The 26,024-nt window shown below is 42.7% G+C and overlaps 1 protein-coding gene across 4 annotated transcripts in view; it reads left to right on the top strand.

Annotated features, from left to right (window-relative positions):
* LOC149199196 (S-adenosyl-L-methionine-dependent methyltransferases superfamily protein) overlaps nucleotides 1-26,024 on the top strand; it is a 559,137-nt gene that overhangs the window by 308,116 nt on the left and 224,997 nt on the right. For 3 of the 4 annotated variants that reach the window (XM_089402334.1, XM_089402335.1, XM_089402333.1), the window contains one exon: nucleotides 16,919-17,004. The exons of the other annotated variant lie outside the window; for it this stretch is intronic. In XM_089402334.1, coding sequence (XP_089258460.1) covers nucleotides 16,919-17,004 — 86 coding nt within the window. The remainder of the gene's footprint in view (nucleotides 1-16,918; nucleotides 17,005-26,024) is intronic. 4 annotated transcript variants of the gene reach the window in all.

Here is a 26,024-nt window from a genome sequence, read left to right as displayed (position 1 = left end):
GGGCTTTCTTTGATCTGCAAACATGAGTTCTCTTCTCATGAGTTTCGAAGCCTTCGAGCTGTTCTATATATACCTCCTCTTCTATCACCCCATTCAATAATGTTGTTTTGATATCCATCTGGTGAATCTCCCATTCCATTTGAGCTGCTTGGGATATAACAGATCTGATAGAGGTGTAACAGGCGACTGGGGCGAAGGTCTCTTCATAGTCTATTCTTTCTTTCTGAGCATACCCCTTTGCCACAAACCTAGCCTTGTACTTCTCTATACTGCCATCTCCAGCATACTTGATCTTGTAGATCCATCTTGATCCTACAACTGATCTATCCTCTGGTCTAGGTACTACTTCCCATACGTCATTCGTCATGATAGAGTTGTACTCTTCTACCATGACATCCACCCAAACTGCTGTTGAACGATTTCTTGAAAGCTAGAGGGTTCTTAAACCTGAGCTACCAATGCTTGGTATTTGTCAAGTTGTCTACGCTGCCTTTTCTGGGTTCTAGGAGCTCCAATAAACTCCTCTGCGCCCCTTAGTGTCTGTCGTACTTCTCTGCTGGTTCTACCACTGGTGGTGGGAGGCTCAATCAGCTCCTCCTCCTTATCTTGTTGTTCCATCTACTTAGAACTGTCTGGATTTCCTCTTTCTAAGGAAATACAAGTACTAGTCACTATACTTGATCCAGGTGTCTGTCCTCCTGCCTATCCTCCTTGCTGCCCCTGTTGCTCCTGGACTAGTGGAACATATACTGACTGACCTTTTGCTGGTATCTTTCGATATTTCCTGAAAGCTCTATCCTCCATGAACTTTGCATCCCGTTTCACTACAATCTCCCTGCTACTAGGAATGTAGATTCTGTATGCCTTTGAGGTCTCGCTATGTCTTACGAGATACCCCTTTTCTGCAATTTGATCTAGTTTACTACGCTTCTCATTTGGAAGGTGACAATATGCCACACTTCTGAATATTCTAAGATGACTGACTTTCGACTTCTCTCCTGTGAAGACTCCTTTGGGCGTTTTCTTCCCCAATGCTTTATGAGGAGTTCTATTTTGGATATACACCATTGTGTTGAAAGCTTATGCCCATAAAAACTTGGGTAGATCTTGATCATACATCATAGCTTTGGCTGGCCCAACAATAGTTCTATTTTTCCGCTCTGCTCTAGATTATATGGAGTTGTCCACTCTCTTTGATGCCCTCCTTTGTGCAGAAACCTGTGAAGTCCCTATCCATATATTCTCCACCATTATTTGAACGCAATACTTTTATCTCTTTCCTTGTCATATTTTCAATGAGAGCCTTAAACTCTTTGAATTGATCAAAGACCTCATCCTTGGTCTTTAAGAAATAGATCCAGGTTTTTCTAGAGTGATAATCAATGAAAGTGACGAAGTATTCGCCAACACTAAGAGCTCTTGTAGACATTGGACCACAGATATCTGAGTGTATCAATCCCAATACACATTCTGCTCTATTGTTACTTTTGTAAAAAGTTGCTTTAGCATACTTCCCTAACACGCATCCTCAGCATAAGTCATCATGCTCACTACTAAGAGTTGGTACTCCTGTAACAGTCTCTCTGAGCATCCTCAGTGCTCCATGGTGTAAGTGTACCATTTCCCTGTGCCATAATTCATTTCATTTCTTTTTACCATTATATTTGTTGCCTATCAGTGCCATTGGAGACTCAAGCTGCAACCTATACAATTTGTTGCTTCGAGTCCCAATTTGTCTCTTCTTCTTCCAACTTGGATGCTTGACGTATACTTTCTTTCCTATGAAGTATACATCGTATCCCTTGTCTTGTAACTGGGACACTGAAATCAAATTCATTCCTAATCCTGGCACATTCAGAGCATTGGTGGCTTGGATGTTGGTCCTTGCTTCCGTTTGAAATGTTATGGTGCCTCTCCCTACTGGAGTACATTTCGTTCTGTTTCCCATAGTAGTTTGGAAGTCCATTTGTTCTTCTTGATAACTCGAGAAATGTTCTTGTACTCCAGTCATATGAGCTGAAGCCCCGCTATCAATGTACCAAAGATCCGCTGACGCTAAATTTGCTAGGCATGCAAATTCTTCTTCTAATTTGGTACATAATTTTGGGAAACTTTGAGTATCCATCTTTGTGCTATCTTCAACCGATTTTTGATGCTATCCTGCCCCAACAATTGCTGTAGGAAAAACTGCGTCCCACCTCAGAGACCCCTCTTTGCTGAATCTTTTGCTGCGCTATTCCTTCTGCTGCTGACAACTGTCGACTCACTTAAACAGAGCTTTACCACAAAAATCTAGTCTTCCTGGCTTGAACTGTGCAAATCCCTTGGGTATTCGAATCACTGCCCTTGTAGGAATTTTGATTTCCTTTCTTCCTTCAATGCTTTGTCTTTCGGCTCTTTCCTCCTTACTTTACCTCGTCTTTGATACCATGTGAAAATTTCTAACTAGAAATCCAACTGCAGTGATTAATATTGTTTCTTCTACTTATTAACTCAGAAATAAGTTATTCACAGTGTTCTTACGACAAATATTGAAATAAATTCTATTGTAGCCCTCACAATTAAAAATACTGCGTAAAGTAAATGCAAAGAAAAATACTGGTACAAATACAATCACAATGACACAGATATTTTGGGCAATAGTCCCTGGAAAAACCAAGTGTGTGAAAACCGGTGCAACAGATGAGAGTTTCTTTGTTATTATTTAGCAAAATATCATGACAATGACACAGATATTTTGGGCAATAGTCCCTGGAAAAACCGAGTGTGGGAAAACCGGTGCAGCAGATGAGGGTTTCTTTGTTATTCTTTAGAAAATAATTCATGTACAAGCTACAACCAACAGAACAAAAGTCAGAAAATTTACAGACACTTCCTGACAAATCTCTGATCCTGGAGAAGTACTCATTTTCCCTCTGAGTCTTTCTGTGTCACGCTATGTCAATTTTTCCACCCTTGCCCAACGTCAACCTGCCTTTGCACTGCCTCTTTTTGTGTCACAACTTCTGCATTGTCTCTCCTTGCTCTGCGTCTTCTTGCCTTGCACTCTCGACTGATGCTGATGCCCTCTCTTTCTTTCTCACCTGCAACTCTTCCTCTGATTCGATTTTCTCTTGCCGAACTTCAACCAGTGAGAAAATCGATCTTACTCGGGTAACTGAGTATCTGCCTCTGGTGTATTTTCCAAGTACCCATCAAGCCTCCTTCTATAATCCTCTTGTTGATCTATCAACGACCCAGATTAGATCCTAATTAATGGCTAGGATCATATTGACTTGATCTCCGCCTTCTTCTAGAAGTTTTCACTCATAATTTAGATTAATACCCATTAATTATTTTAATTTCCTAAGTTTAGACTTAGGGTCCCATTAAAAATAATTAATTATTTTAATAAAATTGTCTTTGGGTAGAATTTCCAAAACAATTTTAGGGTATTGGAGAATGCATGTGTTTAAGCTTCTCTGCAAAATTTGAGACTTAGATCACATCCGATGCTACCAAAATTAACAAGTTTGATACAACATTTATTGTTGTACCAACATATCCCATCTAGTTTCATGAGTACATGAGGGACAATGCCAAAGCCAAGAGGATTATTCTTAATGAAGTCAGGTATCACATCATTCCACATATCACGTAAAAGGGGACAACGAAGGAAATGTGGGATGCCATCGTCAAACTGTACCAGGATCCTTCTAAGAGTAGAAAAATGATCTTAAAAAAAGCTGAGAACCATCAAGATGAATAAGGGTGAGGATGTAACTTCCTATCTCACCAGAATTCAGTCTGTCAGAGATGAACTTGCTGTAGTTGGAGAGAAACCAAGTGATGACGAGCTAGTGCGTATAACACTCAATGGGTTTACCAAGGAATGGCATATGTTCGTCCAGGTGATTTTTGGGCGTGACAAGCTTCCATATTGGGATCGCCTATGAAGTGATTTCACTCGAGAGGAGCTAAGGCTCAGCTTAGTCAATGGCACCATCAATAGTGGCAAGGCAACGAAGGTGAAGGAGGGAACAAGAGAATGTCACTCTTGCGAGAAAAGGTAAAGTGAAGAAGGGCCCCAATAAGGGACAAGAATCGAAAGGGGAGAAGAAGGACCTATTGAAGGTCAAATGTTTTGGCTGCGGTCAACATGGTCACTATGTCAATGAATGTCAAATCGAAAGAAAGATAAGAAAGGGAAGCAAACTGCAACTTTTGCTAAGATTGAGGATTTGTCTTCCAGATTGGATGATGAATTCGCTCTCATAGCTTGCCTCTCTAGCTCCATGTCCACAAGTGTCTGGTACAAATGCAATGGAGAGTCAATGCATATGACGGGGGTTAGAGACTACTTCTTAAGCTACAAGGAGAGGAGATGGAATTCTAGATACAGATGGGAAACAAGACTAATTGTACTCTAGTTGTGATAGGTACCATCAACATTCAGAGGGAGTCAGGTAAGAGCACCAGTGTTACAAATGCGTTGCGTGTGCCAGGTTAAGGGATGTACCTAATTTCAGTGTTTGCACTAGCCACTGCAACTGTCACTCTGACACTCCTCTGCACCAACTGACATTGGTTCATCCTACTACTTCTGATCTGGGCTCCCTTAGCGAGGTATTGATCCAAGAGGTGGACTCCTCAAGGATCCTGCCCATCCGCAGTTCTTTTGAACTACAGTTCTATATCACCCCACCTATGGGCGATCATGGCAAACGCCTCCTCCTCGATCTGTGCGGATGTAACCTTCGTATCATGCTTCTCATCCTTGTCCTTCTTCTTGAGAGGACACTGTGTAGCGTAATGACAAAGTTCGCCACACCGGAAGCACTTGATCTTTGAAACATCCTTCTTTTTCTTCCATTGCTCCTGTTGCCCCTTAGATGCAAGGGCTACATTCTCTTCCTCCTCCTTGGGCTTCGACCCACTACTGCTGCTTCCGTCAAGTTTACACTTGACCAAGTCTCTCCTCTTGCTTAAGAGTTGCCCACATTCCTTCCCAGTTCGGCAAGTTCTCCCTGCCCAGGATGCTCTAGACAAATGCTTGCCACTCCTCTGAAACTGAGTTGAGGGTCAGTCTTACCATCTCGGAAGACTGAGGTGTAGACCCCACAACTGCTAGCTCATCTCGGGTCTCCTGAAACTTTGCAAGGAATGGATCAATACATTCCCCCTTCTGCATTTGTGTGGACCTCATCTTTTGCTCTATGTACATCTTCTGCTGCTCGAAAGATCCTTGATACAACGTCGACAATGCATCCCACATCTCCTTGGCAATCCCTCTGCCAACGATGTGACATACCACATGATCCTTCACTCTGTCGAGGATCATTCTGTTTGTCTTTTCCATCTATCCCTTGTACTTTTTGAGAGGATCTGGATCCGCGAGCACAGCGACGACACTGTCGACGTAGGTATTGAGAAAATGTTCATCCAGAAGGCATGACATCCTTGCCCGCTAGATCACATAGTTGGATCACCATCCAACTGATCATGATCTCTCAACCCACTGGCTACCATTTCTGCCACTCGAAAAGGTCGAATGACCTCGTCTCTCCTGCTGCTGCTCAGCAAATGAGAATTCCATTCCTTGGATAGGAATTCTTTGAGGAAGAAATTCCCTCAAGTGTCTTTTCTTTCTTCTAAGGTCTTTCTACCCAGCAATTGCGTGTAGAAAACTATGTCACACCAGGAACCGCTCTTCGCTAAAGCTTTTGCTACACTACTCCCTCTGTCACTGACAAATCTCAATCTGGAAATCCTACCTCTCTGTCGACTCACTCATAGAGAGATCTACCATGAAAATCTTGCACTCCTCGCTTGAACTGCACACTCCCTCTGGGGATTCTATTTGCTGCCTATGCAATACTTCGACTTCCCTTCTTCCTTCAGCGTTGGGCTCTTCCGACACCCCTCTCTTGTTTAACCTGCTTGTGATACCATGTGAAAATTTAGAAGCCCCAAATTTCTACTGCAACAACTGATTAAGTTCCTTCTATATGTTAATTACTAAACAAATTATTTATTGTTTCCTACAGTAAACACCAAAACTAAACAAGAAAGAAATAAACAACACATCTACACAGTTATTTTTGGACAAATGTCCCGGAGGAAAACCAAATGCGGGAAAACCGGTCCAACAACTAAGGGTTTTATTATTATGTAGTAGTAGTTTCTGAATACAATCTCTGGATGCCTTCTTGGATATCCAGTACAAATAATATCACTGACAGAGATACAAGTGAGATTACCTCAAACTATCACTGGAGATCTTGGCTGATCCAGCCACTGAATGGATTGCCCTTGACTGCCTCTGCATTGTCTCTACGCAGTCACTGCGTCAGCCCAGTGTCACAACCTCTAGGGACAATGTCACCCCTTCTGCTGATTGATTTTCTGCCCAAGAGCTTTGATTTTCACCTCCCGGTCCCACACCCTGGCTTCTGGCTTCTGATATCGATTCCCCCAACAAATTCTCAGAACTCCTCAAGGCTTTTGCGCTGCCTCTACATCAGGCTACGCTGGCCAGCTTAGCCACTGCGTTGCCTCTCCCAGATCTCTCTCTTCCTTCTCTGCTGCGTATTCTCGGATAAGGAGAAATCTCCAATCGGGACTATCCCTGCCCCTCACTACAAAAGATCACTTCGAAATTCTTTCAGGCAACTGCTCTGCCTCAGAAAATCGATCTTCTAATCTTCACTCCATGTATTTTCCAAATGCCCATCAGGCCTCCTCTTATAATCTTTCTGTTGAGAACCAACGACCCAGATTAGATCCTACTTAGTGGCTCAGATAATTTTGGCTTGATCCTTGTCTTCTTCTAGAAGTTTCACCCACAGTTAGATTAGTACCCTTTAATTATTTTAATTCCCTATGTTTAGACTTAGGCTTCCATTAAAAATAATTAATTATTTTAATAAAACTGTCTCTGGGTGGAATTTCTAAAACTATTTCTAGGTATTGGAGAATGCATGTGTCTAAGCCTCCTTGCACATTTTGAGACATAGAGCACATCCGATGCTACCAGAAATCAACACAAGATAAGTCGCTTGCTAGTCGAGTTGAAGGGACTTTTTTGTGCAAGTTTTGGTGGTTCGTTTCTCTTGAAGACAGGGTTGAAGTGTTATGGGAAGGTCAAGCCCCAACAGATGTAAATCTGAGATCATTCCACCTAAGAACAGACCTGTGAAAAGGCCAAGGATTATTGGTTGAAGTTAAAGCATGTTTTGTGAATAAGTTCTGGCACAATTTCTCTGTGGCCGCTGGTATTGCAGGTAGGCCGAGTCTCTTTTGGTGAACTAAAAGGCCTAGAAGGAAGCTAAATCAAGGCCGCATTATCCTTGAACAATAGCACAAAAGTAGAAGATCTATGGTGGAAGGAAAGCACAGGTTTTTGAGGTGTTTAGGCCCTGATCTAGGGCTAACATGGGTGTCATAGGAAGCCCTAACCAGGGCTGAAAATTTTCAGGCATATGTGCACAAGGCGGAAGTGTTTGATGACAGAAAAAAAGTCTTCTATGTAGAGGTATGCTATATTTCCTTGTTTGATGTTTTGTAAGATGGAAAATGTCCTAGTTGGACAGATTGTATGGTTGCTAGTGTATAGTTTGGAGGGTTGATTAGAAGAGCCCTTAATATAGTCCCTTATAAAGAACAATGATGTATGGCAATATCCTTAGGTCTATGATGTATGGAAATATCCTTATAACAGTGATGAATGACAATGATAGTTCTTTTCTTGATAGTGGTAAATGGTAGAGATACTTGTTACTCTTGACAGTGATGTATGGTAGTGCTATTTGTACTTATAACAATGATAATTGGGCAATGATACCTATGACAATGATATATGGTGATAACACCTATGCTCATGATAGTGGCATATGGAAATGATATTTATGCCTATGATATGACCACCATACTTAACAGTGATGTGAGCTCTTATGACAGAGATATGTGCTATTTGTTATAGTGATACAGACACCTATCAGAGGTCTTGTGGAGGGTTTGTTAACACCTCTTAGATAGGCTTGTTCGTTGCCATTTCATGAGGATATTATATGATTCAGGGTAGGCCCTAGGAGGCCTAATGTGATTGATATTAAAGGACGTGTATCTCATGTCTCTCATGCTAAACTTTGATTGACTATTAGAAGAAGAAGAATTGATTCTATGTTTTTCCCCTTGTGGGGTTTTTCCCTAGTCTCTGACCAAAAATCTTGGTGTCTCTATTGTGTATGCTTTTCTTCTAATGTTCCTTACTTTTCCGCTGAATTGTGAATGTTAATGTTCTCTCTATATAATTGCTTATGATGATTTGGGTAAATGTAATGTGAAAATTGTTGAAAAAGTTTTAAAATGCAATTATCTACAGTAGAGAATTGTTTAACCCTAAAATTAACAACATATCCGAGGCACAACTCACATATCTAAGGCACAATCATATGTGTGAGGCAAGGTCGAAGGTCTAAGGAATATAAAAAGCAACAAAAGTCTATTTGAAGTATATTCTGGGACAATGAAGATTCATCTGAGGCATGTCTTGTGTTTGAGAATGCTAGAAGGAATGAGCTTTTGAATGAAGAAGAAGGACAAACCAGAGCAAGGCTCCATGGGCCAAATTGACTTGACTAGGAGGATGGACCTTAGACTAGGTTTGGCCTAGTTGTTGACTTAGATGTATCTCTGTTGGATTGAAGAATTCTCTATTGAAAAGGCTGTTGGATTTTTCCCCTTGGAGTGGGGTTTGCTCAAGGTAAATTGTTGGTGTCTCTTGTCTCGTTGTTTCACTGTGATATCTACTACTCTTTTGTACCTAATTGTTGAAATTTTCTAAGTGTAACTACTTGATGATTTGAATGCTTTAAAAAGTTAAGATGTATCATTGGAAGTAGTTGTCAGATAGAAAATTGCTCTAGTCTCATTGATTACGAGAAAATCAACAGATACCACAACAAATCATTCTTCCACTTAATTTTTTTTACTACATTGGGGTACTATTACCCCTCTTGTCCGCAGGGATACATACATATTTTTTTCAGTGCAACTTTCATCACCATTGTAAGCTCAAGGTCACAAGTCAAAATCCCTATTAAAAACCATGAGGCGATCTATTAGGTCTCCTAGACTTGTGTCTTGTTAGTTTGAGCTTGTATTTTGTTTGGTGAAACCATGCCCTGTCCCTTAAAAGCTTACCCTGGGAGATCTCATCCCTAATTGGATTGGAGGACCTTGGGAGGTTTCTCATGAGGACTCATGGTTTTCTCAGAGCCTGCATTGTGTAGGGGTGATCATTAGTGTATGGGCCAGTCAAGTTTGCATCAAGCACACCTGTTTCATGCCATATGGTTAGAGTCTTATCAAGACTGTAGGTGACTTTGGCCTTGGTGCAATATCCCTCATGATAGCTCTCACAACATAATAGTCTCATGTGACAACTTTCATATTTCCCAAGGAAGTCCTTGGCAATGTTGCAAACATTGGCATCGAAATAAAATCAACAAGGGTCTGAAATACCAAAAAGTTGTAAAAATCGAGAAAATATCGGTAACAATCAGCAAAACTAAGATACTACCAAAATATTGGTAAAAATCAGCAAACATTCGCTGGCCCAAAATTTTCTGATTTTTTTTGCGATAAAATTGTGATGTTTGCAACACTAGTCCATAGTGCCCAATGCAAAATGGTCCAGGTGGTCAAAAAGTCAACCTAGCCTCAAATTCAAGAGTATGATGAGAGGACTACATGCCACATGGAATTTTCCTAGTGCGAGCATCTTATAGCTTGGTCAAACTTTGTCAACAATATAGGAAATGTTTCCAGGGGGTTTTTAGGTAGAGTGTTTGTGAAAATTCTATCACTGCAGCAACTGATTTACTTTTCCTACTTATTTCACCATAAGTTATTCATGAAATTACTTCAATAAACATTAAAATAAATACTGCTGTAGATATCACACCGTAATACAGAAACAAACATATGCACAAGAATCAACACATTGACACAATTATTTTGGACTAATGTCCCCAGAAAAACCCAATGTGGGAAAACCGTTGCAACAAGGGAGGATTTTATTATTCAGCAATTTTCTAGTACAGCAGGGTGCCAAACTGGCTTAGCCATAGATATACAAATTCTCTAGCACTTCTTCTGAATCTAGCATCAGCCCTACTGACCTCTGTGAGACCTGAAACCCTCTACATTAGCTTGTTGAGACTCTGTGCAGCCTCTCTGGCCTCCTGCGTCACTCCTGCAGCCTCTGCGTGGATGACGCAGGCCCTGTTGGCTCTGCGCAGTCTTGCTGCCTCTGCATGGCTCCCTCTGGGCCTGCGTCTGCCTTTTCTGCCTCTGCGCGTATCTCTCGTCTTTCTGTTCCGTACTTGCTACCTCCCGACTGCTCTCCAGACCACTAGTTCAATTTCTTAGCTAACCCCGCTCCAGAAATTGAACTGACTGGTCTCCCTCAGTGTGTTCTCTAAGTGCCCCTCAAGCCTCCTCTTATACTTTTCTCGTTAACAAATCAACGGCCAAGATTAAGTCCCTAATCAATGGCTAAGATTAGATCTGGCTTGATCCATGACTTTTGGACCATTCTAACACAATTTCATATTAATTCACATTAATATTTTATTTCCCCTAAGTTTAGACTTAGAGATTACATTAAAAATATTAATTATTTTAATATCTCCCCAAACTGTTTAGAATCTGCCCAAACCCTTTCTGGGTATTGGAGATCTCATGTGCTTTAGCCTGTCCACCAAGTTTCGTGGCTAGAGCACATCCGATGCTAGCCCAAATCAACACTCCTTAGCAAACACTGTGCTCTGGCAATACTCCTCACTGACCATCACCTTGATCATCCAACATCGGTTCCTGTGCTGATGCTAAGCCTTCCTGCCCAACATCCTCTGCACTGATGTATCCTGCACTGCTGCCCATGGCTTTGCCACTGCTGCATCTGTACGACAACTCCCTCTGCATCTGTGCTGCTGCTGGTCCTTTCTCCCAACACTACATCTGCACTGCAACTCCCTCTTTATTTTTGCTGCTAACACATTCATTTCTACTTCTGAAAGGGGTTCTTTACCATCCCCATCTTTTCCCTGAAGTAGACAAATTTTGACTTTCCAAGGGCTTTGGTGAGGATATCTGCCACCTGTTCTCCTATAGGAGTGTAGCTCAACTGTACAACTCCTCGTTGGACACAGTCTCTGACAAAGTGACACTGGATATCAATATGCTTCGACCTATCATGAAACATTGGATTCTCAGAGAGTTTGATGCAACTCTGATTATCACACATGATCCTGGTCGCCTCCATATTTCTTCTAAATAGGTTCACCAGCAGTTTTCTAAGCCATATGGCCTCACACGAAGTTGTGCTTGCTGCCATATATTCTGCCTCAGATGAGCTCAGAGCCACAAACTTTTGTTTCCTACTGCACCAGGAGGTCATTCCTGATCCAATGTTGAAACAGTACCTAGAGGTACTTTTCCGATCCACTGAACTTCCTGCCCAATCTGCATCAGTAAATCCACTCAACCTAATATCCTTTCCTTGGTGTATAAGAGCCGATAATCAACTGTTCCTTGTAAATAACTGAGAACATGTTTGGCTGCTTCCTAGTTTGCCCTCTTTGGTTCCACCATGAACAGGCTGAGGGTGTTGACAACATAGCAAATATTTGGCCTGGTATTGACCAGATACATCAAGGACCCTATGAGCCGCTGGTATAGGGTGGGATCGACATCCTTGTCTTTTGATGCACCAACCTTCTTCCAGTTGGTGATCATTGGCATAGCCATAGGTCTACAGTCTCCCATTCAGAATCTTTTCAGGATTTCTGTAGCATACCTTCCTTGCCCAAGGAATATTTCTCCTTTCTGCTGCCAAACTTCCAACCCTAGGAAGTAGTGCATTCGTCCCAGATCCTTCATATCAAACTCTATGGCTAGATTCTTCTTGCAATCCTCAATGAGTCTGGATGATCCTGTCAGAAAGAGATCATCCACATATAGTACTAAGATAAGTGGCTCATTCTCTACGACCAGATAGTAGAGATTCGGATCCGCGTCACTCTTGACAAACCCATCTTCTGAAGTAGCCATCTATTCGACCATACCACGCTTTCGATGCCTACTTCAGCCCATACAAGGCTTTCTTTAGTTGGCATGCATGAGACTTCTCATGAGTTTCAAAGCCCTCTGGTTTTTCAATGTATACCTCTTCTTCTATTACCTCGTTCAGAAATGTTGTCTTGACATCCATCTAATGGATCTCCCATCCCATCTGGGCTGCAAGAGATATCACGGTCCTAATAGATGTATACCTGGCTACCGGGGCGAAGGTTTCTTCATAGTCAATCCCTTCCTTTTGAGCATACCCCTTAGCCACAAACCTGGCCTTGTATTTCTCAACACTGTCGTCCGCAGCATATTTGATTTTGTAGATCCATCTTGAACCCACCACAGATTTGTCTTGAGGTCTTGACACCAACTTCCAAATATCGTTCACCATTATGGAGTTATACTTCTCTACCATCGCATCTAACCAGACCTGATGCCGAGCTGCCTCCTTGAAACTGGTAGGATCTCCATCCTGAGCTACTAACGCCTGATATCTGTCTGGCTGTTTTCTCTCTCTCCTACTGTTCCTTGGCTCATCGATGAAGCTCTCTGCATCACGCAGAATCTGATGAATTTCCCTGTTAGTTCTTCCTCTACCAGCAGGAGTTTATGTTCTCTCCTCCTCTTCATCCTGGGAATCTTCCTAACTTGAGGAAGAATTCTTCACTTCCGTTGGTTGAAGAGGCATGACCAACCAATCCTCTTTCGACTGCTCCTCAGAAGGCATTTTGCGAGATCTTCTGAAAGCTTTGTCCTCCATGAACTTTTCATCTCGTTGTACTACTACCTTCCTGCTCCTTGGAAGATAGATTCTGTATGCCTTAGCATTCTCTCTATATCCCACTAGATATCCCTTTTCTGCACTCTGATCCAACTTCTTCCTTTTTTCTTCGGGTATGTGGCAATATGCTAAACTCCCAAATATCCTGAAATCACTGACTTCAGGCGTCTTCCCAGTGAAGACTTTCTCTAGAGTAATCTTGCCCAATGCCGATGAGGAGTCCTGTTCTAAACGTAGATAGTTGTGTTGCATACTTCCGCCCACAAGAATTTCGGCATATCCTAATCATATAGCATGGCCCTAGCTGCTTCTACAATAGTCCTCTTTTTTCTCTCTGCCACCCCATTCTGCTTCGGATTGTAGGGAGCTATCCACTCTCTTTTGATGCCCTCCTTAGCGTAATAATCAGTGAAGTCCTTATCGACATACTCTCCACCATTATCTGAGCGTAAAAATTTTATTTTCTTCCCAATCATATTCTCCACTAGAGCCTTGAACTCCTTGAATCGACAGAAAACCTCATCCTTGGTTTTCAGAAAATAAATCCAAGTTTTCCTCGAGTGTTCATCATGAAGGTAAGGAAATACTCGGCACCACTAAGAGCTTTGACGAACATAGGTCCGCAGGTATCTGAGTGTATCAATCCTAGTACACTCTTGACCCTGTGTTTTCTCCCAAGAAATGTCGCCTTGGCATACTTTTCTAGAGCGCATTTCCTGCATACATCATCTCGTTTCGTACTCAGATCCGGAACTCCTATTACCGTGCTCCTGAGAATTCTCAGAGCTCCATGGTGCAAGTGACCCATCCTTCTTTGCCATAGTTCGTTCAAGTCCTTGTCGTCATGACTGCCTATTAGTGCCATTGGTGATTCTAGTTGTAATCTATACAATTGGTTACTTTTGATTCCGATCTGCACCTTCTTTTTCCAACTCGGGTGTTTGACGTATACCTTTTCCTTGATGAAGTAGATGTCATAGCCCTTGCCTTGTAGTTGTGACATGGAAAGTAAGTTCATCCCTAATCCTGGTACATGCAGCACATTTGTGGCACGGAACCGCTCTCCCGATTCTGTCTGAAAAAACTATGGTACCCTTCCCTATTGGCATACACTTTGCCTTGTTCCCCATGGTGATCTGAAAATTCATCTTCTCTTCTCGATATTCTGAGAAACACTCCTTGATTCCCGTCATGTGCCATGAGGCTCCACTGTCTATATACCATACTTCTGATGATGTAGCACTAGTCATGCACGCCACTTCTTCTTCCAGCTGGAAGCCAACATAGAGAAATCGAGATCTCTTTCTCTTGTGCAATATTTTGAAAATCTGCGTGAGTCCCCTGAGGTGGATGCCTCTGCATCGTGGTCTCGACCCATAACTAATTTTCTTTTTCAGTCTTTGATTACTTGCTCTGATACCATGTGAAAATTCTATCACTGCGGCAACTAATTTACTTTTCCTACTTATTTCACCATAAGTTATTCATGAAATTACTTCAATAAACATTAAAATAAATATTGTTGCAGATATCACACCGTAATATAGAAACAAACATATGCACAAGAATCAACACATTGACACAATTATTTTGGACTAATGTCCCCGGAAAAACCCAATGTGGGAAAACCGGTGCAGCAAGGGAGGATTTTATTATTCAACGATTTTCTAGTACAACAGGGTGCCAAACTGGCTTACCCGTAGATAGACAAATTCTCTAGCACTTCTTCTGAACCCAGCGTCAGCCCTACTGACCTCTACATGACCTTAAACCCTCTGTGTCAGCTTGTTGAGACTTTGCGCAACCTCTCTGGCCTTCTGCGTCGCTCCTGTAGCCTCTGTGTGGATGACGCAAACCCTGTTGGCTCTGCGCAGTCTCTGTTGTCTCTGCATGGCTCCCTCTGGCCCTGCGTCTACCTTTTCTGCCTCTGCGTGTATCTCCCATCTCTTTGTTCCGTACTTGCTGCCTCCTTACTGCTCTCCAGACACTGGTTCAATTTCTCAGCTAACCCCGCTCCAGAAATTGAACTGACTGGACTCCCTCAGTGTGTTATCCAAGTGCCTCTCAAGCCTCCTCTTATACATTTCTCATTGACAAATCAACAGCCGAAATTAAGTCGCTAATCAACGGCTAAGATTAGATTTGGCTTGATCCATGACTTTTGGACCATTCTAACACGGTTTCATATTAATTCACATTAATATTTTATTTTCCCTAAGTTTAGACTTAGAGATTACATTAAAATTATTAATTATTTTAATATCTCTCAAATTGTTTAGAATCTGCCCAAACCCTTTCTGGGTATTCGAGATCTCGTGTGCCTTATCCTCCCCACCAAGTTTCGTGGCCAGAGCACATCCGATGCTACCCGAAATCAACAGTGTTAGGCAGAATCCTACATGCATTATATCCAAAGTGGTCAACTCAAAGACACGAAGTAAACCCAGTGTGTTAGAATTCAATGATCTTCAAGGATATTGGAGGACCAATACAAGGGAAGTATTGAATGATCAATATGCACAGTTTTTGGCTTAGGTTGAGCCTAGCTCTAGGTGGTGCTAGGATGTCAGAATTTTCTAATAACACCAAGTTGTCTTTTATTCTCTTAGCTTTGGATTTAGAATCCATTAGATCTGTTGGCTTAGCTTGATTTAGAAAGAAACTAAATTGACCTTAGAAAGCATTCAAATATTACAACAATGTAGTGGTTATGGTAGGCTCACTCAATCTTAGATTGAATTCATCAATTGTTGCATTTTCATTCCGCTTCATATTAGTTAAATTTAAGAGAAACCTAATATCTCTTCTTTCTAACCATCTAGGTTTCTCTACAACCTTCAGGGGAATTAATACTATTGTCAAGCAAATCTAGTAAACCATTTTCTTGCATCCTTCTTTAAAGACAAAGCAACACATTTAAACAAGACATCAGAATGTTCAATTTCTGCAATCATAATGAAATCCATGAAGGAATCCCAATGGTTACATGCACTAATAACATTATCTCCATGAAACAAAGGAAAACACTCCAATGATTTAGGCAATACATCGGGTTGTCCTGAAATATTTGTGAAATTAAAATGCTTATAATAATTTGTTAAACATGTAGGAGCCATTTAACTTTGAGGATTAAGGAAACTTGAATGATCAACAAATAGATTTCTTAGATTTTGGAAAGATTCAAAGTCTGGAATTATTTGGTTTTATCTATCTTTAAGCCTATTACTCTTCTTCTATATACTTTTTCAGCTTCAAGGACAAGATGAATTAGATCTTGAGGGTTTCTTCTTGTAGTGTATTTCTTAGTTAAATTATCTTGAAGTGGATTTGCTAGATGAGATATTTAATTTATAATTCAAAACATACTCATCAAAATGAACGCATAAGAAGATTCCCTACAAAAACCAGGTGGCAGACTTTATCCACGGCAATGACATTGAAATGTTATTACCTAAACTAGCATCTAAATGACAACTCCCTTCCATTGCCCCAAGGTGGCATCTATGGATTGGACTTCTCCACTTGGATGCTATTTTAGGTGGTAACAGAGAGCATAAATGGTTGTTAGCCATATAAGATATGGAAACTAGCTAGAGTGTGCCTTTTTTGGGAAGCAATCTGGTAATTAGGGATAACCACTTATACAAACTATCTTTGACTTTTTCCTTGGGAATGTAAGCACATAGTTTGAGCACTTCATGTTATTCATGTATATTTGTATTATAATGTACATATGATTATATAGTTAGACTTTCTTTATCCTTGGCTTGATCCATTTTTGGCAACAACTAGGTTTCAGTTTAGTAAAGTTAATGTTAGTCTTTGTAATTAATTTACTACAACATCAACAATTGCTTCCATGTTGCTTATTTTACTTATATAGGCAAGAGAAAAAATAAAATGAAATAGTGAAAGATGCTCCAGTTGTCTCCAATATGATATTCTGGCTCTTCTTTTTCATGTGTAAAATTGATCATTTTTGGACCACATTTTCTTTTTGTAAGTGTCTTCATTGTCTTGTAGGTAAGTGTTGATTACATTAACAAGCCACTAGATGTATTTAGAGAGATGAGACGAGTTCTTAAGCCTGGGGGTCTTGCAATTATGAGGTAAGATTACAGCATAATCACATATATATTTATGATCAAGATACAGTTGTAACTTTTGATAGAATTTGTTGATTGAACCTTTCTAATTCTTGGTTGTTTAATAGTACACATTTTGTAATATGGTAATGACCCTACAATATAAATATAAAATTTCTTTTTCTTGACCAATTATTTTAATGGATCCGGTAACTTTTATTGCTAATGATCAGGTAATATTTTATTCTTTCAAGATGTAAATCCTTAGAATTACTATCAACCATGGGTGTTATAATGATATCAGTCACCTCCCAAACTTGCACATTAAGTGATATAGCCCTAAAATATGAGGATAACCTTGAGAAAAGCTTACTTGAGCATTCAACTAGGCCTAAAGGTCACAAGTTGACCTTAAGATAGCTTTAAAACATAATAAATACATCAAAATAGCACACATGTGGGAATAAAGGCTCTCCATGATGACATCATCCTCTCAAAATGGACAATCTCCATCAAGCAAGTGACAAAGAGGCTCATGAGTGCTCCTCACTCCAAGAAATCATCAAAGTGCATGGGTATATCTCCAAATAACTCCTCTTCCACCATGACATCATCTCCAAGAAGGCCACATCACCCTTTTAGGGCACATGGGGGCAATGTGGCAAGCTCTGAGGTGAGCATTGGCACATGGGTGCAATGTACTAGCCCTCCATGTCATCTCAGTGATAACCATCCTCATTTAGGCTATGGAACAAGGCAATGTTCATCAAATAGGGTCAAGGCCAACCTAGGATTGTCTTAGGTCTATCTAGGTACATCATCAAACAAGCCAATGCCTTGGCTTCCTAGTACAACATTTCAACATCTAGAGGTGTAGCAAGGAGCATACAACCATGTGGAATCTCATCAAGGCCCAATGTCCATCTCATGAGGGCAATGCTAGGGCTACAAGGTCATGTTTGCTCTCAACAATGGGCAAAACATCCTTTGAAAGGCGTTTGATATGTGTCAAGTCTTCCTTCAAAGGATCTTTGTTGCATGAGTGATGAACCACCTGAAACATACCCTCAAGATCAAGTGAGATCAACATCATCAAGGACAAAAATCATTAAAGTATCATTGTGAGCCATATTCAATGTTAGGGCTACCAAAAATAGTTCACATTAACCTTGCCTTCTGTTACCCACCAAAGTGTGTAACCCCTAGGAGAAACTTTTCTCCTGTTCAACTCTTCCAGCCAACAACCCCTAAGAGCCACTTGTAGTTGATGTGACGTTCCATTCATATTTCCGCCACCTGCATCAGTCATATGTCCCCTCGCCCATTTGTCAGCATCAGATGTTGGAAGGTGGGATTCTAGTTAAAAGGTACCTTATTTTTTTTCATTTGAGTGTCGGTCAGGTCGCGTCGCGTGTCAGTGCCCATGTTAACTCGTTTAGGCAGGTTGGGTTGGGTTGGGTTGTGTTTGGGCGCCCATGTAAACTCGTTCAGGCTTGTCGCGTCGTGTCTTGTGTGGACGCTCTCGGGCACACAGGGTCGTGTCAAAAATGCTAAGTTGTGACCGGGGCGTGTGCCTTGTGCACGTTCGTGCGACTCGTTTGCCTGTTGCTCCTTTGTGCCTTCGTTCAGGTCGTGTGTGAGCGCCAATGTTAACTCATTCGGGCCGGTCGGTTTGGATCGTGTCATTTGTGGGCACCCATGTAAACTCGTTTGGGCAAGTCATGTCGTGTGTGGGTGCCAATGTAAAATCGTTTGGGCGAGTCGGGTCGTGTCGTGTGTGCGCTCACCCAAACACTTGGCGCCGCGTCAAAAATGCTAAGTTGTGATTGGGCATGTGCCTTGTGCATGTTTTTGCAACTTGTTTCCCGACGGTCCCTTGTGCCTTTGTTCGGGTCGTGTGTGGTCTCCCATGTAAACTCGTTCGGGAAGCTCGGTTCGTGCCATGTGTTGGCGCGCTTGGGCACACGTGGTTGTGTCAAAATGCTAAGTTGTGACCGGGCGTGTGCCGTGTGCATGTTTGTGCAACCCATTTGCCTGACGCTCCCTTGTGCCTTTGTTTAGGTTGTGTGTGGGCGCCATGTTAACTCGTTCAGGTAGGTCGGTGTCATGTCGTTTGTGGGCACCCATGTAAACTCGTTTGGGTGGTTCGTGTCATGTGTGGGCGCCCATGTAAACTCGGGTCGGGTCGTGTCGTGTGTGTGCTCTCCTGAGCACACGAGGTCGTATCAAAAATGATAAGTTGTGACTAAGCGTGTGCCTTGTGCACATTCGTTCGACCCATTTGGCCAGTGCTCCCTTGTGCCTTTGTTTGGGTCGTGTGTGGGTGCCCATGTAAACTCGTTCGGGCGAGTCGGGTCGTGTCGTGTGTGGGCGAGCTCGAGCACATAGGGCCATATAAAAAATGCTAAGTTGTGACCGAACCTGTGCCTAGTGAAAGTTCATGTGGCCCGTTTGCCCGACGCTCCCTTGTGCCTTCGTTCAAGTTGTGTGTGGGTGCCGATGTTAACTCATTCAGGCAGGACGGGTCGGGTTGTGTCGTTTGTGGGCACCCAAGTAAGCTCATTCTGGCGGGTTGGTTCGGGTCGTGTCGTTTATGGGCGCCCATGTAGACTCGTTTGGGCGGGTCGGGTTAGGTCATGTTGTGTGTGGGTGCCCATGTAAACTCATTCAGGTGGGTTGGGTGTGTCATGCGTGGGCGTGCTCGGGCACACGGGGCCATGTCAAAAATGTTAAGTTGTGACAGGTGTGGATGCCCCTGTAAACTCGTTTGGGCGGGTCGGGTTAGGTCATGTTGTGTGTGGGCGCCCATGTAAACTCGTTTGGGTGGGTCGAGTTAGGTCGTGTTGTGGGTGCCCATGTAAACTCGTTCGGGCGGGTCGGGTCATTTCGTCTGTGGGCATGCCTAGGCACACAAAGCCATGTCAAAAATGCTAAGTTGTGATCAGGGGTGGGCCTTGTGCATGTTTGTGCAGCCCATTTGCCCAACGTCGGGTTAGTTTGTGTCATTTGTGTGCACTAGTGTTAACTCGTCTGGGTGAGTCGCGTCGGGCCTTGTCGTGTGTGAGGGCGCCCATGTAAACTCGTTCAGGAAGAGTTGGGTTGTGTCGTGTGTGGGCACGCTCGGGCACACGGGCCCATGTCAAAAATGCTAAGTTGTGACCTGTTGTGTGCCTTCTGCATGTTTGTGTGGCTTGTTTACCCGACACTCCCTTGTGCCTTCGTTCGTGTCATGTGAGGGTGCCCATGTAAACTCATTCAGTTGGGTCAGTTCGTTTCGTTTGTGTGTGCCCATGTAAACTCATTCGAGTGGGTCGGGTTGGGTCGTGTCGTGTCGTGTGAGGGCACCCATGTAAACTTGTTCGAGCGGGATCAGTTCATTTCATTTGTGTGCGCACATGTAACTCATTCGGGTGGGTTGGGTCAGGTCATGTCGTGTGTGAGCGCCCCCAAGCACACGAGGCTGTGCCAAAACTGCTAAGCTGTGATCGGCAGCGTGTGCCTTGTTCACAGTTGTGCGGCCATTTGCCGAGCGCTCCCTCGTGCCTTCGTTCGGGTCGTGTGTGGGCGCCTATGGGAACCCAAAATTTCTTTTGACCAGGTTGGGGTCCTGTCGTGTGTGGGTGCCTGTGCACAAGTGGTCGTGAAAAAAATGCTAAGTTATGATTCGCTCCTCTACCTTACACTCCTTATGCCATCCAAATGATAAACATGATAAGTTTGCTCAGCGCTCCTTTGTTCCTTTGTTGTTGTTGTGCCAGATGGAAACCCAAAACTCCTCTATGCCTATGTCGCTCTCATGCCCTTGGGTCGTTCGCTGGAAACCACAAATTTTGACTGGGCATATGTGAACAACTCCCTTTCACTCTATGTTCTTGGAGTTGGATGGGTTGTTGTGTGTTGCTCCTTGAGACGGCTAGCCTCTTCATTGTTTGACTGTTTATGTTGTCGGTTTCTTGTGCTTGTACTCTTTCTTTGTTGGAATTGTCAGTTGAGATGCATACATTTAAGTGGAATGTGGAAGGGTTTTGTTTGTAAATCCCCCCTACTCTTGCTTGCTTTTTCCATCGAGCGATGTGAGGAGTGGTTCTCCTTATTGTAAAGTTAAGGGTTGGCATTCCTTTCAAAGTGCACATCGTCTGTGGTTGCGTTGGCTTTGAGGTTTTGATAGATGTGGTGGCCCATATGTTTGATCGAGTGGTCGGATTTTTCTTGCATCTTGCATGCGTAGTAGACTTTTGCGGCTAGAAATGTTAAGTCACAATGTGATGGGTATTTGTTGTTTCAATTGTGTATGCAATCGTGGTCCAATGGGGAGGAGGCTTGCTACATCAATTGTGGGGGCTATCAGGAAGAAGGACCTCGAGGTGGAACGCTTCGACCTCCCTCCTCTGTGTGGAAGTGGCCACAGGTGAAAAGTATTCATTGCCCAGTTGGTAAGCCGATGGGCAATCTCCTAGGTTGCTAGTACGTAGGGTGTGTGGGGTGGTGAAGTTGCCCAATCCCTCCTCCTGTTTGGATATGTTCTTGCTTGTGTAGCAAGCTCCCCTTGATTTGCATTTATTTTCTTCCTTTTCCTTTGTTGTAATATCCCTAAGGGAAAATTAACAGTAATATGCAAAGCAAAAAAGACAAAACACAATGAAACAATAACCAGCAATTAGACACAAATGGCACCAAAAACTGCGTTGTGTACTCTTTTTATTAATGAAAAAGGGGTGTACAATAAGGTGTTGGAATGAGTGCACCTGGGCTTGCTCTAGGCAAGCTAGCAAAGCCCAAAATGATAAGTGAGACACCCTCCTCCAAACTGTTGCTATGTTGCCCAAGTACTGCGCTGTAGATGCCTAGAAATGTGTTGCTTCCTGAAAGGATCTGCTGCTAGGGCCCTCTCCACTACTTAGAAAATTCCAGGAAATTAACCCAGACTCTCCTCAATAAACCCAGAATAACCCACGAAGGGTTTGGCCAAAGCTTGACCTCGGAAATTCGACCCTCTTTGGCTTGAGTGGCTCTGCTGCTGGGAAAATCGACCCACCTATAGAATATGCTGCTAAATGCCCCAAAAATGCCTACATCCTGTTAGAAGGTTCCCCAGGCCTTCCCTCCAAGTTTCCACCTCAAACTTCACTCACTCCTCAACTCCCAAAGTGACTTTACCCAGACTGCGCAGTCCCTGCACTGTTGTAGCTTCCCTCTGCTGTATTACGGCCTCACTACTGCTGGTATGATTTGGAACTAAGTAGAACTCCCTCCTTAGGTTGGAACTTGAAGTCCACCGAAGCAAGGGCTGACATCTCCACACAAAAACACCCATGTGTTGAAAAACACATGCAGACTTGGCTCACTGCACAAGCGTCCTATGTCAAGAGACAAATTTTGAAATGATAGATGAATGAGCAAAATGAGAGTCCCTCCTTCATTTTGTCACAGTTGCCTCCAAGATTTCCCATGTGGGCCCACATCGAGTTCCTCACACCAATTTTCACTCCAATGAGAGAGTACTCGCCATGTGGGTCGGAATTCCCTTGTGATGGCCCCATGCTCACCAAGGCCGCAATCTTTCATATAGCTTAATGTTGGAGTGCTTCCTATGCCAAAAAGCAAACGTGGGTCCTCTAAGGCTACTTATCCTAAGTGTAACAATGTAATAAACCAAAATTGAGCAAAATTGATATTTACTTAGTAAAATACTAAGTAGGAATATCACATTCATATCGAGGCTACCGCAGGCGGTCAAGTGATCGAGGTCCATCGTTGCTATTGTCCGGGGGGACTCCTAGGTGGCCTCGGTGCAGGGCGGGGAGGGTTGGTGGGAATTTCTAAGAGAGGTTGCGGACTCAGTTTGTCTCGTATTATTTCCTTCCTTTGCCTTTGCGTCGAGGTTGCCGCAAGTGATCGAGGTCCACCATTGCTACTGTCGGTGGGACTCCTAGGTGGCCTCGGTGTGGGGCAAGGAGGGTCGGGGGGCATTTCTAAGAGAGGTTGCGAGATTGGTCGTTCTCGTTTTATTTTCTTCCTTTGCCTTTGCATCGAGGCTGTCGTAGGCAATCAGCCGATTGAGGTCCACCGTCGTACTATCCGGGAGGACTCCTAGGTGGCATTGATGCGGGGTGGGGAGGGTTGGATGGCATTTCTAAGAGAGGCTCTGGGGTCAATGGTTCTCATTTTATTTCCTTCCTTTGCCTCTCATCGAGGCTACCGCAGGCGGTCAGGGAATCGAGGTCATCGTTGCTGTGTCAGTGTGGGGCAAGGAGGGTTTGGGAGGGCATTTCTAAGAGAGTGGGCAGGTGATTGCCCATTTTTGTTTTCTTCCCTTTTTCAGTTCATTGTGGTTGCCGCAGGTGATAAGGCTTTGACCATTATTGTTGGTTAGGGGGGTGGTTACAAATTCCCAAGCAGCCATGGTGCTTCATGACTTGGCAGGTTTACCCATTTGTTCGCTTTGTGGATCTTGCATCCATCATCCATTGCGTTTGATGTTGGCATTTCTTTTGCATGTCTTTGGCATGTAGTGTGTGTTCCTTCTTGGGATGCAAGAGGCGCAAGGTATAAAAAGTTTTACATGATATTTTGATATCTCTTTGACTTTATGGGTGTTCACGCTGGCTCTTGGTAAGAGAGAGCAACTGGAATGCCCTTTGAAGTGGGAGGGTACTACCTAGTTGATCCTATCGGTAGTCATAAGCTTATCTCAAAGATTAAGCCATGCATGTCTTAGTACGAACTAATTCAGACTGTGAAATTGCGGATGGCTCATTAAATCAATTATAGTTTTTTTGATGGTACTATACTAGGATACCCATAGTAATTCTAGAGCTAATACGTGCACCAAGTCCTGACTCTTTGGAGGGATGCATTTTTTAGATAAAAGGTTGGCACAAGCTTGCCTGCTTTCAATTGAATCATGATCACTCGATGGACGCCACAACCCTTTTGCTGCCGATGCTTCATTCAAATTTTTTCCTATCAACCTTTGATGGTAGGATAGAGGCCTACCATGGTGGTGACAGGTGACAAAGAATTAGGGTTCGATTCCGGAGAGGGAGCCTGAGAGACGACTACCACATCCAAGGAAGGCAGCAGGGGCGCAAAATTACCTAATCCTCACATGGGGAGGTAGTGATAATTGTTGATTTATGGTAGCATTGAATGTGCTCTAAGCCTCAAATTTGTAGGGAGGCTTGACACATGTATTCCCCACTACCCAGAAATCGTTTTGGGAAATTCCACCTGGAATCAGTTTTATTAAAATAATTAATTATTTTTAGGGGGGCCTAAGTCTAAACTTAGGGAATTAAAATAATTAAAAGGGTATTAATAAACTACGGGTGAAACTTCTAGAAGAAGACGAGGATCAAACCAAAATGCTTTGAGCCGTTGATTAGAATCTAATTGGGCCATTGGTTCTCAACAAAAAGATTATAACAGGAGGCTTGATGGGAATTTGGAAAATACATCGAGTGGAGATCAGAAGATCGAATTTCTAAAGCACAGCAGTTGCTGGGAGAGAAATTCAAAGTGATCTTTTTCAGTGAGGGGCAAGGATAGTTCCGGTTTGTTAAAATTGGCAACTAGGGCAAACTCCATGTGGGTCACCTTATTTATGGCAACTGATATTTTTCCTAGATTCGTCTTGTCGAGAGGTGTAGGATTGATCTAAAGATCATCCGATTCAACAAGTATTTGTGGAGATATGCATTTATTTGTATTTACTTGACAAATTGTCAAGGTTGGCCAGCAGCTAAATGTGTGGCACACATGCCCATCAAATCATATAAGAAGTGAGATGGATTCATTATCAACATCATCTCATCTCAACTTGTCTTCTCTCTCCTCATCTTATTGGGCAAGCAAAGGAGCAGCTTCTCTCACACGTGCAAGAAGAAGGGAAAGTTAGGGCAGCATTGATGAATTTAGGGCAGCGCTGACTTTCTAGGCAATGTTGACATTTCTAGGGCTGCGTTGACCAATTGCTGGGTTGTTTTTTGGAGCGTTGACCAAGGGAGACTTTTGCATACTTTTAGGGGCTGCGTTGACCAGCGTTGACCTAAAAGTTGACTAGCGTTGATTGGTTAGGGCTGACCGCAGATTGCTGAACTTTGACTGTTGTTTTGACTGAGTTTTGTGGGCTGTTTTGGGCTGCTGAAGATAGTATTGAAGACCGAGTTGTTTTCAAGTTGACTAGAAGTCAATCCGGGGCTGTTTTGACCAAGTTTGACTTTGCTGATTTAAGGTTTGCTGCTGCTGTTATAAAATTACAGAATTCTGAATTATACTATTTCTCTCTGTTGAACTATTGAAGATTAAAGAAGAATTGATCAAAGTGTTTCCCCACATTGGGATTTGTCCCTGGCTAGCCGCCACATCTTGTGTCTCTTGTCTTGGCTTGTTTTCTGTCAATCGTTTTAATTTTCTATTTGCACTTTACTTTATGTTTATGTGATTGCTAAACAGTGGCTAATAAAAAAAAAGATATGAAGTAAAATGCTCTAATCATAGAACATACCATAATTAAATGGTTATCAAAGCTGAGGTGAAAGACAAAGCCAAGCAAGAGCAATCACCGAAGGTGTTGAAGCAATTTTAAAGAAGTCATGGGGTCCTCAGCACACTTCCCCGCTGAAGTCAAACTCCGTGAGAAGTCTGACTATCACGGATGGAAGATGTCTCTCGATCTGTTATTAGAAGAGTAGGAAGTGTTGGACCATGTGAGAGGCAGAATTGTTGAGCCTCCATCAAATGCATCTGCTGCTCCAAAGAAACAAGTGAACCAGGGGAGAAGTCAAAGCAAAGAAGATCATTGGGACTCTATCAACAAGCACCTGGTGCCTATGTTTCCGAACTGACCCCTCAAGGAAATCTATGATAGACTGGTGAGTTTATTTAAAGTTAATGATGCAAATCAAGTTTTGTTCCTTAGAAATAAGATGAAGGAAATTAAGAAGGGCAAAGATGAGAGTATGCAAGCATATTTCTTAAGGATCACCAAGATCAAGAATGATCCTATCTATTGGGGAAGTAGTTCTTGACAGGGAAATGACTAT

The sequence above is a fragment of the Pinus tabuliformis genome, chromosome 2_1 (genome assembly GCF_031772625.1).
Source record: "Pinus tabuliformis cultivar Carrire ecotype Pingquan chromosome 2_1, CPIR1, whole genome shotgun sequence".
Taxonomy (NCBI): domain Eukaryota; kingdom Viridiplantae; phylum Streptophyta; class Pinopsida; order Pinales; family Pinaceae; genus Pinus; species Pinus tabuliformis.
Note: the sequence above shows the minus strand (reverse complement) of the source record. Positions and strands in the feature narration are given on the sequence as shown.